The 11,998-nt window shown below is 35.4% G+C and overlaps 1 protein-coding gene and 1 long non-coding RNA gene across 9 annotated transcripts in view; one reads left to right on the top strand and one right to left on the bottom strand.

The window, feature by feature from the left end:
* Positions 1-408: 408 nt before the first annotated feature.
* The window catches only part of LOC121864107 (peptide deformylase, mitochondrial-like), a 31,424-nt gene continuing 19,834 nt past the window's right edge, over positions 409-11,998 (bottom strand). For 6 of the 8 annotated variants that reach the window (XM_042363013.1, XM_042363015.1, XM_042363016.1 and 3 more), the window contains exons 3-6: positions 5,115-5,194; positions 3,009-3,099; positions 1,971-2,091; positions 411-1,309 (exon numbers count right to left, since the gene is read on the bottom strand). In XM_042363013.1, the coding sequence (XP_042218947.1) occupies positions 1,116-1,309; positions 1,971-2,091; positions 3,009-3,099; positions 5,115-5,194 (486 nt within the window). In that variant the 3' untranslated portion in view covers positions 411-1,115. Of the gene's footprint in view, positions 1,310-1,970; positions 2,092-3,008; positions 3,100-5,114; positions 5,195-11,998 lie in introns of all 8 variants that reach the window. The other 2 variants (XM_042363011.1, XM_042363018.1) reach the window with 2 other exon arrangements.
* LOC121864108 lies at positions 6,728-11,330 on the top strand. The gene is made up of 3 exons (XR_006088554.1): positions 6,728-6,948; positions 9,501-9,658; positions 10,860-11,330. It is a non-coding gene; the product is annotated as an uncharacterized LOC121864108 (long non-coding RNA).

Raw genomic sequence — 11,998 nt, 5'->3', positions numbered from 1 at the left:
ATCGCCAAATCTGCGAATAACATTTGCTGACCAGGGGGGGGGTTATATTTTCACTTGTGTACAAAGAAATGTATACTGTATTCCCTTTATGAGTTTTTGGACAAATATTTCTTTTACTTGTATTGTATGTGTGTGTGTGTGTGTAGAGACACACAAAACACATACCCGGTACCTGTAGTACAAATAAATAATAATGGGAAAATCCTCTCACAAATAATCAGAAACAAATATATATTAATAATGTTGAGTCTTCCTTCAAGTTCACTCCCTGCTTTGTTATTAATAAAGCATGGAGTGGACTTGAGGGTAGACTCAACATTTTTTATACATTTCTTTCTGATTGTATATTATACAGTATTGTATTATATTTACAGTATATATGTGTGTGTGTGTGTGTGTGTGTGTGTGTAGACAAACACACACACATACAGTGATATCTCCATTAGCTGGAACAAATGTTGCAGAGCACTTCCGGGAATGGGATATTTCCGGGTTGAAGAAAAATTTTCTCGGAAATTCCACAAAGTGGCCATTAAATCATCTTTCCAACCCGGAAAAAAATCCCTCATCCCCGGAATTTTCCGGGTACCTACCAGAAAATTTTTTATCGTCATTTTCCAGAAAATGTGCCCCTTGAAAAATTCCGGCTTTCGGAACAATTTCCTGAACAAATTTAAATTCCGGCTATTGGAGAGTTCCGGGTTTGATGGATTCCGGCAAACGGAGATATTACTGTACCTGTATGTACAATACAGGTAAAAGAAATTACTGTCTCTAGAACGAATGGCTCCCTGTCCCAGCTACAAAAATCCCGGCAACTTAAACACTACCCATAGACATTGTTGGCTACATCCAGGGTGTTATCCGCGAATAACTGAAGACCGTGAAATAAAAATCTGCAAATTATCAGGGCGTACTGTATCACATAAACATTGTTCGGCTACCCCTAAAAGCATAAACAAAAAGTTCTCCAAAATTGAATTAAACACTCAATAGCTTTCTTCCCCAATTTGCTTCATATTTGGATTCATTTAGCTGTATTGTTTCATACATACTGTACTGATTCTTATTACCTGCAGTGCAAAATAAAATTTCAAAACTTATTTTGTAATTTATCATTTTTTATAAAACTGTAGTTGAATTCTTCCTTGGTGTACATTGATTCTGTGCCATGCATCATTTTGAAAACTTTTAGGGTCCATTGAGTCAACAAAAAGTTTTCCCTCAAGATGGTCCATTTCATGTTGTATAATTCTTGCTATCCATCCTCTGCTCTGCATCACCACGGACTCTCCTTTATTATCAATACCTAAGAAAAAGACAATATGAGAGATGTTTGCAAAAGATAATAAATTCAAAAGTATCTTGAAGAATTTTATTTTTCAAGTAAAATGACTTAAGGTAATTTTTAATTCTCCATTAAAAATCTATATTAAATGTGATGCTTTCAATTCATGTATCTGGGTCATTCCTCCTCTAATTTGTCCTTCCTATTTTTTGTACTCGTACACCTGGGCTGCTCTTCCTAAAACGGCTCTCAGACACTTCCTTTTCTTCTTCTGTACAACCCACATTCTTCATTCCTACTTACATGTGCACATTTTTGCCCTGTCTCCATCATTTCTTAAAATCTTTCAGCTACATTCTCTTCCCTCAGCTTATTGACTTTTAAAATCCTGTTTCACTTCTGTGAATATTTTTCACCCTGTTCCTTTCTTCCAAGACAGACATATGGATAAAGTGATAAGATGGTTAGACTAAGTGTGAGCTCATTTGAGACCAGACTTGACCAACACTGACACATGTTAGATAAAGCACATTCAAGAGCCTGTCCATGCCCAGTTCTTGTAACAGTGCAAGGGAAGTGACTGACCACCCAACAAACTAGTGAGCTAACCAAGGGCAAAGAGAAGTCAGTAATTAGATAGATACAGCAGAAATGTTAAAAGACAAATACAGTAACAATTTACCTGTTAATTTAACTGCTTCGTATCTGGGCACCAGTGCACTAAACCCTCGCACGCTCTCACAAGACTCTGGGAATACCACTTTCTTGTAGTCAAGAATCTCCATTTGTGGATTTATTATGATCTGTAAAAACAACATTTTTTAAGATTTTGCACACGAATTGAGACTAATTGCAGAGCTTCTATCTCATGAGATAAAAAGGCTCACACATCTTTAGATAATCATAAAAATCAAGCAAACCACAAAATAGAAAGCAAAAAATTAATAAGAAAATCAGTTACAGTGTAAACAGTTTTGTAGGGGGGAAAATACCTTGTATTGTAATCCCATAACACTGTTTAGTACATGTATCTAGTTACATCAGTTATTGTAACCTATCACATCCTAAGTCACCTGCACTTGCAACAGGATTTTCAGTCCACTATTCAAGGTATTGATACTTCATTTAGTTTTTGTATTATTTTGTGCCTTGCAGGCTAATTCTCTGGCCCACCAAGAAGACCAGGACACAGGGGCCTGGCCTCAAGGGGCCTGGAAAAGAGAATAGGAAATTAAAAAGTACTAAATGTACTAATAACATTTATTTGAATTTTTACTTTTTGAACTTGGTTCCTTAATTAACATGTCTAAAAGTCTCAGGGTCCATGGTGGCCCTCTGTGGCCCTGTATAACTACTGTAAACCCACCTCTATATCCTCCATTAGTTAGTTGCATCCTACTCTATACTCAAATCATGTACTGTACAGTATAGTAGACTACAACTGTGATTGTATTGTTTGGTGTAAAGATGTTTTAATGTTACACTAAGCAAAGGAGATTGTGGAGACCACAAATACTGTACATTATTTTGAAATTGTTGCTGAAGTTAATTAAATTGCAAAAAATATTTTGAACATTTATGCAACTACTGTACATTGAACTACATACAGGTGTTTCTCTAATTCGATTGGGTGATTTCTTTCTGATTGCAAAATTTATATAAAATGATGTAATGCAAAATACTGTTCTGTATTTATATAAAAAACAACTATCTTACTTACTGTGTATGGCAATGTTGACATTCCTCGTGCAGAATAAACTTCAGGGCTAAATTCTTCCTTCCTCCTCGGTGAAAATTCAAGTGCTAATATTCTGCAAGACATCAAAACTATTAAAAGAGATGGCCACCACACTATTTTATCTATGCAAGTAAAATTTACAAATATTTTATAAAAAAATAACTAATATCTTTTCACTGCAAATAACATGTGAAATTTGCTTTAAAAATATGAGAAAGTTCAGTCAGAGGTCATCATCAATGTTTCATGGCCATTTTCCACACTTGCATGGGTTATACCCGGTACATATCCAAAACAAAAGAGCAGAGAAAATTAAAAATCTTTACGTACAGTTTCATGTTATTATAAATCATATATTTTTATCAGCAGTAAAAAAATAAAAAAAAATCATACAGTATAAAATGGGGGTGTGCTTTGTTGAGGTAAAATATGATGTAAACACACATATTAACTTTTTCATGTTTATCTTAGCTATGTGACCTCTTTCTTCTGCTGCAGTGATATACAGACAGACCCCGACTTACGACTGCTACGACTTACGACCGCCTCAGATTTTTTATTAATTTTTTTTTTTTTTTTTTTTTTTTTTTTAAATGACACACGCATTTTCTATACCGAAACGTTTCCAGTTAATGTAGTCTCCATGTATAATTAGAAAATTATGGGGGCCCCATGTGCATTCAGCTGACTACATTAAAGGTAAGTGCTCAGTCACACTGTAACCATTCCTTATCATTTATTACTTTCACTGTACTGTATCCATTCCTCATTATTCATTACTTTTACTGTACTGTATTTTATTGTAGATTATTTATTTAAATTTTTTTTTATTTTTTTATTTTTTTTTTATCTATGTCGGACTTACGACCTGGATTTGGGTCCCTAACCCCGTCGTAAGTCGGGGTCTATCTGTATATAGTCCTGAAGGAAGCCAATGGTTTGTTAGATTCATGTTTCATATTTTAGTTATGTTCAGTCAATGTATTGATTATCATGTTTAATGGAACATGAATGCCACAAGGTACTGTAAAGGTGCATAAATGAGACATAACTGTACAGCTGTAAATGGTACCGAATTATTTTGAGGCCCAAGAAACATTCACCCAAACTGGAAATACCAAAAGCCAGAGCCCCCCTCCCCCAGTTAGTACAGTTAAGCAGGGCTTTACTGTACAGTATGCATAATAATCCAATCCCCCTTTACATTCTATCCATGCTATGCTAATGTTTTTACTTCCTTATCTCAGTAAAATGATGATTCCCACACCTTCTGTATACTGTACAGTACAGTAGTTTTCATCTGTTCCATAAAACATTACCCAACACCTGGATATTCACTTCTTCCCGTACATCACTTTTCTCTGCCGTCTCCTGCTCTCCTCCCAGCAGAAGTTCTTATGGGAAACCCACTTTTATTATTTGATTTGGATAATGCCAGATAATTCTATTCAGCAGAGAGCAACCCCTGTACTCAAGTGGTTAACAAGTTATCTCCACTAACCCCTCCACTTTTAGTATTTGATTTGATGGACACCAAATTATTTTATTCAATAGAGAGCAAACCCCGTACACAAGGGGTTAATGTATCTAACCTACAATCTAAGATTTTTTTAAATACTTGTATAATGTACAGTATATCCCTCCTCTTCCCTCCTTCATTCATTTAATTCACAATAAATCTACTTATTCTAATATTACCCATTTGTGAGGCCTCCTGTATTCTCCTACTAATTCTTTGCCTTTTATTGCCTCTATCCACGAGGGGCCAAATGGATGATATACCTGGAGACTGAGGGGGCATACTTGTTTGTTGGCTGACTTCTGCACGTTTCCACCCCAGAGGTGAGTAGAAATGTTTTTACTAACTTTTTAACAACATTATTTACCCCACTCTCTATCTCATGCAAAGTTATAATGTTAAAATAAACTGAATTAACAAAAATATGAAAGAAACATTAAACTAAATATATTTCGGAAAACTATACAGCATAAAACAATGCTCGAAAAAAAAAGATTCAATAAAAAGATAAATATATTGACAAAACACAGAAGTAAAGGGGAAGAGCTACTATACTGTATAATGTATACCTGAGTGGTATTCCTATTTGAGGTGCTGAAAGACCAACACTGTCGTATGTTTTCATCACTCGCCGCATCTGAGATATTATCTGTAAAAAAAAAGACAAATTTCTGGGTCAAACAGTATACAGTGGTACAGTCTCTCCTCGACTTACGACATATTCGACTTACAACCTGGTCGTCGGGACGGAACCCTGTCGTAAGTCGAGGAGAGACTGTACTGTATATGCTTGTATTAGCAATTTTTCATTTGATCAGTATGAATTCTCAGTCAATTATACTGAAGCAGTATCGACCCCAAATGGGATAAAACAGCACACCCTCACCAGATGACAGTCAGGGTATGTCAGATTGGGGACTCATTCCTGTGACTCCGTTTCACCACAGGGAGCGAACTTTTGTTCATGATAGTACCTAACATAATGTAACATACCTCACATAATATAATATAATATAACATTATTCATGGCTTACCTTAAACTAGGGGGTTTGGTGTCTTTTCAAATTTTCTTTAATTTCCAAACTTTTTTCCAGTTGATAGCTGCACTCTTTTGACTTTCTACCCCACAGCACTTCCTTTCTGAGACTTCTGAGAGACTTTCGGTATGATGTCTAAGCACAGTGGTTGATATAGACTGAGATGTAGACTGACAGGTAGCAGTGAACAACACACACGGTGGTGGGAGGACACAAACTGAGCGGATGTAAACGAACTCCACGTGCCAAGTGGCACATTTGGGGCAGAATTTAACTGAATCACGCTCGATTTAGCAAACTAGTTTGCTAAATCGAACGAAAATAATGGAAATGTGATTTAGCGGAAATTTCGACTTGACAGAAAGGGGTGACTCGAAGCAGTTCGTTAAATCGAGACAATACAACTTTTACTCCAATACAGCTGAAAAAAAAATATTACTTGTTACATGCAAACTAATACAGTGGAGTCTGCATTTACGCGGTCAATTGAACCCGTGGAGGCCTGCGTAAAACGAGAAACGCATAAATGAAATAACAGAACATTTGGGATTAATTGAAATAGAGACTGGGCCGACCCCCAAACTCCACTTTTTCCGACACAATACCTACGTACTGTATTTGATTGAAACCTTTTAAAATTATGTTGTAGTTTCCTCTAAAACTTTCTTCAAGCTTCATGAAAGGTTAAGTCAATTTTCTCATGGAATGTTGTGTGTTACTATAGATTTTCACCTGCATGCAGCCACCAGTCACTGTTTGATGGTGTCACCCATTAGATTTTCCATCTTAGTTTTACAATAAGTGTTAAAATTAGGATCACTAAATTGGTATCCAGCTGTGGGAAATTTTGATAAGCTCAAAAATTTTGCTCACTGGTTCATAATTAATTAATCCCACAAAATCAAATACATATAAAATAATAAATATACAAGGATTCATTGTGACTTGTACGGTACTTGATGCTCGTGCTGTAGCAATCTGTATCTACTGCCAACAGCAACTTTCTGCTCAGTCTACTACTACTGTCTTGTCCTTCAATATTAATATATATTTAGAGTTAAACAATCTTCATTGACAGCTATAGTGATAGAGTTGTAAATTGGGAAGATACATTTCCTCTGATCAGAAATGTCATAAATCATTTGTAAATGTATCTATACCATCCATACAGGTAAATCTTGGGGCAGTGTTTCAGCCTCATGGTTTGGGTCACCTCCTTGGATTGGATGTGCATGATGTTGGAGGCTATCTTGAAGACAACCCTCCTCGACCTCAGGAAGCTGGTTTCCGGTCTCTTCTCACAGCCAGGGTGTTAGAGGAGAACATGGTCCTCACAATTGAACCTGGATGCTACTTTATTGATCATGTACGAAATCTGAACTTGCAATTATTTCAATATTAACACTAAATTTAAAAAATTCTGAACCCAGATCCTTAATAAGTATTTCAAGGAATACCTTTGTATTATATTTCAACATCTATATTTTGGCTGTTTGACCTGAAGCACAAGGTAGTAGGTCAGGCATAATTTGGGCCTGATACACTTTTTATTTGGAGAGTGAAAAATACTCTTAAATTATTTAAATGGTAGAACCAGTCTATATTTTTGGTAAAAAAAAAAAAAAAAAAAAATCAAACTAGTCATTGAGGTAAATGGTATACAGACTTTCTAAATGTGTTGTAACTATTTATCATATGTATCGACAAAACTTGGGCCCAGATTAACTAAACTGCCCGTAACTTTGATCGTGTCTCTCCTCATATCTCGAGAAGCTATGGTGATCGTACGATATTGGTTATAGGCAATTCACTATAGGTTCATATGAAGACTGCAGGTAAGTGTAGTTCAATAAGCTACCACTAGATGGAGTTAGTGGATTTTTTTGTTTCCTTGCTAGACCAATCACCATTGCCTGGAACAAACACTTTGAAAGAATATTAGCCAATCACAAGTTACCCATGTCAGAGACTGAATTTCTCCAATGAGATTTTTGTTAATAATAATAATACTGTAATAATTATAATATGATTATTAATATTACTATTGCAGTATTTTGGAGCAAATGCACTTTATATTTCTTGACACAGTTCATTGCCTTAAGCTAGTAACGTCATCAGCTACACTCTGGAAACTACCACTAGCAAAAAAACTGAAAACAGATGTATTTAGCCAGAGTATATGCCAATGTAACAGTAAGTGGTCATCAATTTGTAGAGGGTCCAAAGGAACCCTAAACATCATTTCTCTCCTGTGTGCACGGTCAAGAACAAAAGTAATTGTTAATTACATCTTCACAGCTTCACTCTCACTTGTGATGCTTGAAGTGCTGCAGGTCTGGCAGCTCTGTGTTTCATGACAGGGTATATAGTAGAGACAACGGGGGCTATTTCCACCTTGCGAAAACTTACTGGACATGTTAAAATTTTCCCCAGCAAACCTAAGTCTAAATTAAAATGGACAATAATACACAATTGTGCCTGGAACACATAATAAACTTTGTTTCACTGTAAGGAGAACATCGAAAGATAAATATCAATTACGATATGAAGTTATTAAGTTGGCTCGGTTTGCCAATGTATGTGATCCACTGACCCATATATGCTGCTGGTGAATGTGATGTATTTCCTTCTTAGTGTACGAACCTCTGTCCTGCGTGGCAGTGAACAGTGGCATTACCCACATGAATCTGACCTATATATAGTGTCAATGAATATGATGCATTCTTTGTGTACGAACCTCTGTCCTGTATGGCAGTGAAAAGTGACATTACCCACATGAATCTGACCGACGTGTGTGCATGTATGTGTAATAATAATAATAATTTGAAGAGCGAGGCTAAATATCTTCATAGAATGTTTGTATGAACGTAAATTAATAATATATATAATAATTGTGTGATTTTCATGGTACTGGTGTTCTGGGTATGGCTGATGTTGGAAGAGTGATGGTGATCATCCTAGGTTAGTCAGTTTGGTGGTGTTTTTGTTTTGTTTGTTTTTTGGTTGTGACGTATGTTGGTGTGAGTTGTATGTATATGTACGTGTAGATGTATATGTGTATGTATATACGTATATGTATGTATATGTGTGTGTGTGTGTTTACATATATGTATATGTACTGTCAATGAATATGATGCAACTCTTTGTGTACGAACCTCTGTCCTGCATGGCAGTGAACAGTGACATTATCCATATGAACCTGACCTATATACATTTATAGTTGTCAATGAATATGATGTATTTCTTTGTGTGTGAACCTCTCTCCTGCGTGACAGTGAGAAGTGATTCCACCCTCAGTGTCAAGACCTGACTGAATTACTCGGAATAGGCAAACTGTACTACAAGCTCTGCCAATAAATTTGTTTGCTTTTATAGTAGGAAGCAATTATTTATTCTGGTACAAGAATTTATATTATTTCTATTAAATTGAAAATCTGTTTTAAAATTTATTAGTAAATTATAAATACTGTATAATTAACATTCAAAATGAGGTCCAGAGTTAGCCACATCCAGAACTTAGTAAGAGGGCATTCAAAGCTGTATTGTCTTACCACAGGGCAAGATAATGTAAATGACCTCCCATGAGATAAAGTTAAGGTCCATAATTACCATGGAAGAAAAATGGCAAATCATGATTCTTATGGCAGTGATATAATGAGGGCTTATTCCACAATTATTTTCAGAAAAGTTGAGGATTGGTATTTGATCTCAAGGACATGAAAACCTGAAAGGAATTATTAATAAAAATGTTAGAGTAAAACATTACAAACAGCTAGATTAATGGAGTAACCAGGCTGTACATTTAATGAAAATACTGTACTGGGTTACATTTAGTGTACAGTACTGTAATTTTCTTATATTTTTCTCATCATTGTAGAGTTCAAAAATATTTTTATTTATTTATTTTTTAAACAACAGCTTTTGGATCAAGCATTGGCTAATCCAGCTCAGGCACAGTTTCTGGTTCCCGAGGCAATAGCCCGCTTCCGTGGATTTGGTGGAGTCCGGATTGAGGATGATACTGTTGTGACTGCCGATGGCATGGAAGACCTTGCACAGGGTACTATTTCATGAACGTAAGTTACAGCTGTTTCATTTGCAATATAAATTTATTAATACAGTAAAACCTTGATTAACCGACTTTCTGATTAACCACCAATCCCGAACCCCTAATTTTTTTTTTTTTTTTACGGGGATTAGCCCACCCGGGACCAGGTCACTGGCTCACATCGGGGCCTGGGGGGCGATAATGTAATAATATTATTAATGATAATGCTGCTAATAATAATAATAATAAAGAACCATAAAGAAATGCAAAAAATGAAAAAAAAAATCAAGAGTGAGAAACAATGTACCTGTATGTATGTTGTGTTGTCAATAGTAAGAGAAACAATTGAGATCCTGCAATTGTTTGTAAATGAGGCAGAAAGTCAGATCAGCAACCTGGGACTTGGTCACAATTTTTGTGATGACATGTTCTTTGACTTTTCCATTTTTTTATTCACGGTTTCTGTGCTGTTTCATATTTATTTACTAAAGTGGTTAATGTTTTAAAGCAAATTCTATTGAAATGTGAATGGCAAATGAACAAAAAAGAATAGAGGGACTTAAATGAGGTAGGTTAGGGAGATACTTTGAAAATGTATGTTTTAGTTCCGTAGACTTTATGTACTGTTAACCGACCTTTTCGATTTAATTATCCGTCGGCCCCTTCCCCCCATTATGTGGTCGGTTAATCGAGGTTTTACTGTAATTAAATATATGATTGATTTGGCAAATGGAGGCTTTACCACTCATTTCAGGATAGTTTACTTCATTGGCTCCTAAGTCCTAATTTGTAATTGAGTTATATTTTATATCATATGTGGGTATACAGGATTCACTGTTTATTACATATTGAGATATGGAGGCAACTTTCTGTATATGTTGGACGATGGCATCCCTCAGAATTTTTTCAGAGTTTGCATATATGGAATGTTGTTAGGCTGATCAGTAGTGGAGAGCAAATCTTGTTTGCTGCCACCTTTATCACCTTGGTCTATGTTCCTTGCCCTCCACACCCCACAACATCCACGCCCCTCCACCTCCACGCCCCTCCACCTCCACGCCCCTCCACCTCCACGCCCCTCCACCTCCACGCCCCTCCACCTCCACACCCATCCCTCTACATGTCAACACCCTCCACTTCCAACCCTGCACCTTCATGTCATGGGAAAGAGTGGATTGATGTTGAGGTATACTATAGAAGCAGCTAATTTTAATTTTTCCCCTGTACAGTGTGGAGGAGATTGAAGAACTTATGGCTGAAGGTCAACAGGAGGATGTGTTTGTCCCTCAGCATCATGCTCAGGAGAAGCTTGGTCAGTAATTAATGGTGCTTTAACTTACACCATTGAGTAAAGAAGATGAGGAATAGGATGGACACAAGAAGACTTTTTATCCTTACATAAAATGTATAGTTATTTCAGCCACGCTGTAGGTTAGATTATTATAACAAAGTAAATGTTTTGAATTATTAGAAAGCCAAAGGTTTATTTGATTAAACTTGGAACTAGACATTTTCTATATTAATGGAAATATGTGCCTTAGACATTTACTGTATTAATGGAGATATGTGCCTGAAAAGATTTTCATATATATTGGACAACTTTATATACAGTATACAGGTTCTATACTTTGTAAAAAAGGGATCATATATGATTTATTGCAAATTCCCTGGAACTTTAATAAATAAATTGCACTGGTTGTTCCCTTCATTCTTTACCCCCATAATTATAGACCCAAATTTGTTGGTAAAATGAAACACATATATATATATATATATATATATATATATATATATATATATATATATATATATATATATATATATATATATATATATATTTCTTAGATTATCATAGAAACGGAATTTGTATTACAGAAAATGGGAAATATCTACTTTCGGGGATAATATCTACTATCTTAAGAAAACGAAATTTGTATCATAGAAAATGGGAATATCACTTGAAAGTTATTCATCTCTGAAAAGTAGATTATCTACTTTTTGTGGAGGTTGATTAGCGACTTTTTGGGAAGTAGATTATCGACTTTAGAAATATTACCTAATTTTCAATAGATTATCATAGAAACGGAAATGTATTACAGAAAATGGGAAATATCTACTTTCTGGGAAAGTTGGTCATCTACTAACAAAAACGAAATTTGTATACAGAAATGGGATATATCTATTTCCGGAAAGTTGGTTATTACTTTCCCTAAGTAGTAGATTATCTACTTTTGGGAAAGAGATTATCGATTTTGAAAGTTGATTATCGACTTTTGAAGTGATCGACTTTTGGGGAAATATTACCTAATTTTCACAAGTAGATTATCATAGAAAACGGAAATTTGTATTGCTAGAAATAAAATATCTA

Source organism: Homarus americanus, unplaced genomic scaffold (genome assembly GCF_018991925.1).
Source record: "Homarus americanus isolate GMGI-L3 unplaced genomic scaffold, GMGI_Hamer_2.0 scaffold26351, whole genome shotgun sequence".
In the NCBI taxonomy this organism is placed as follows: domain Eukaryota; kingdom Metazoa; phylum Arthropoda; class Malacostraca; order Decapoda; family Nephropidae; genus Homarus; species Homarus americanus.
This window is presented reverse-complemented; position numbering and strand designations above follow the sequence as displayed.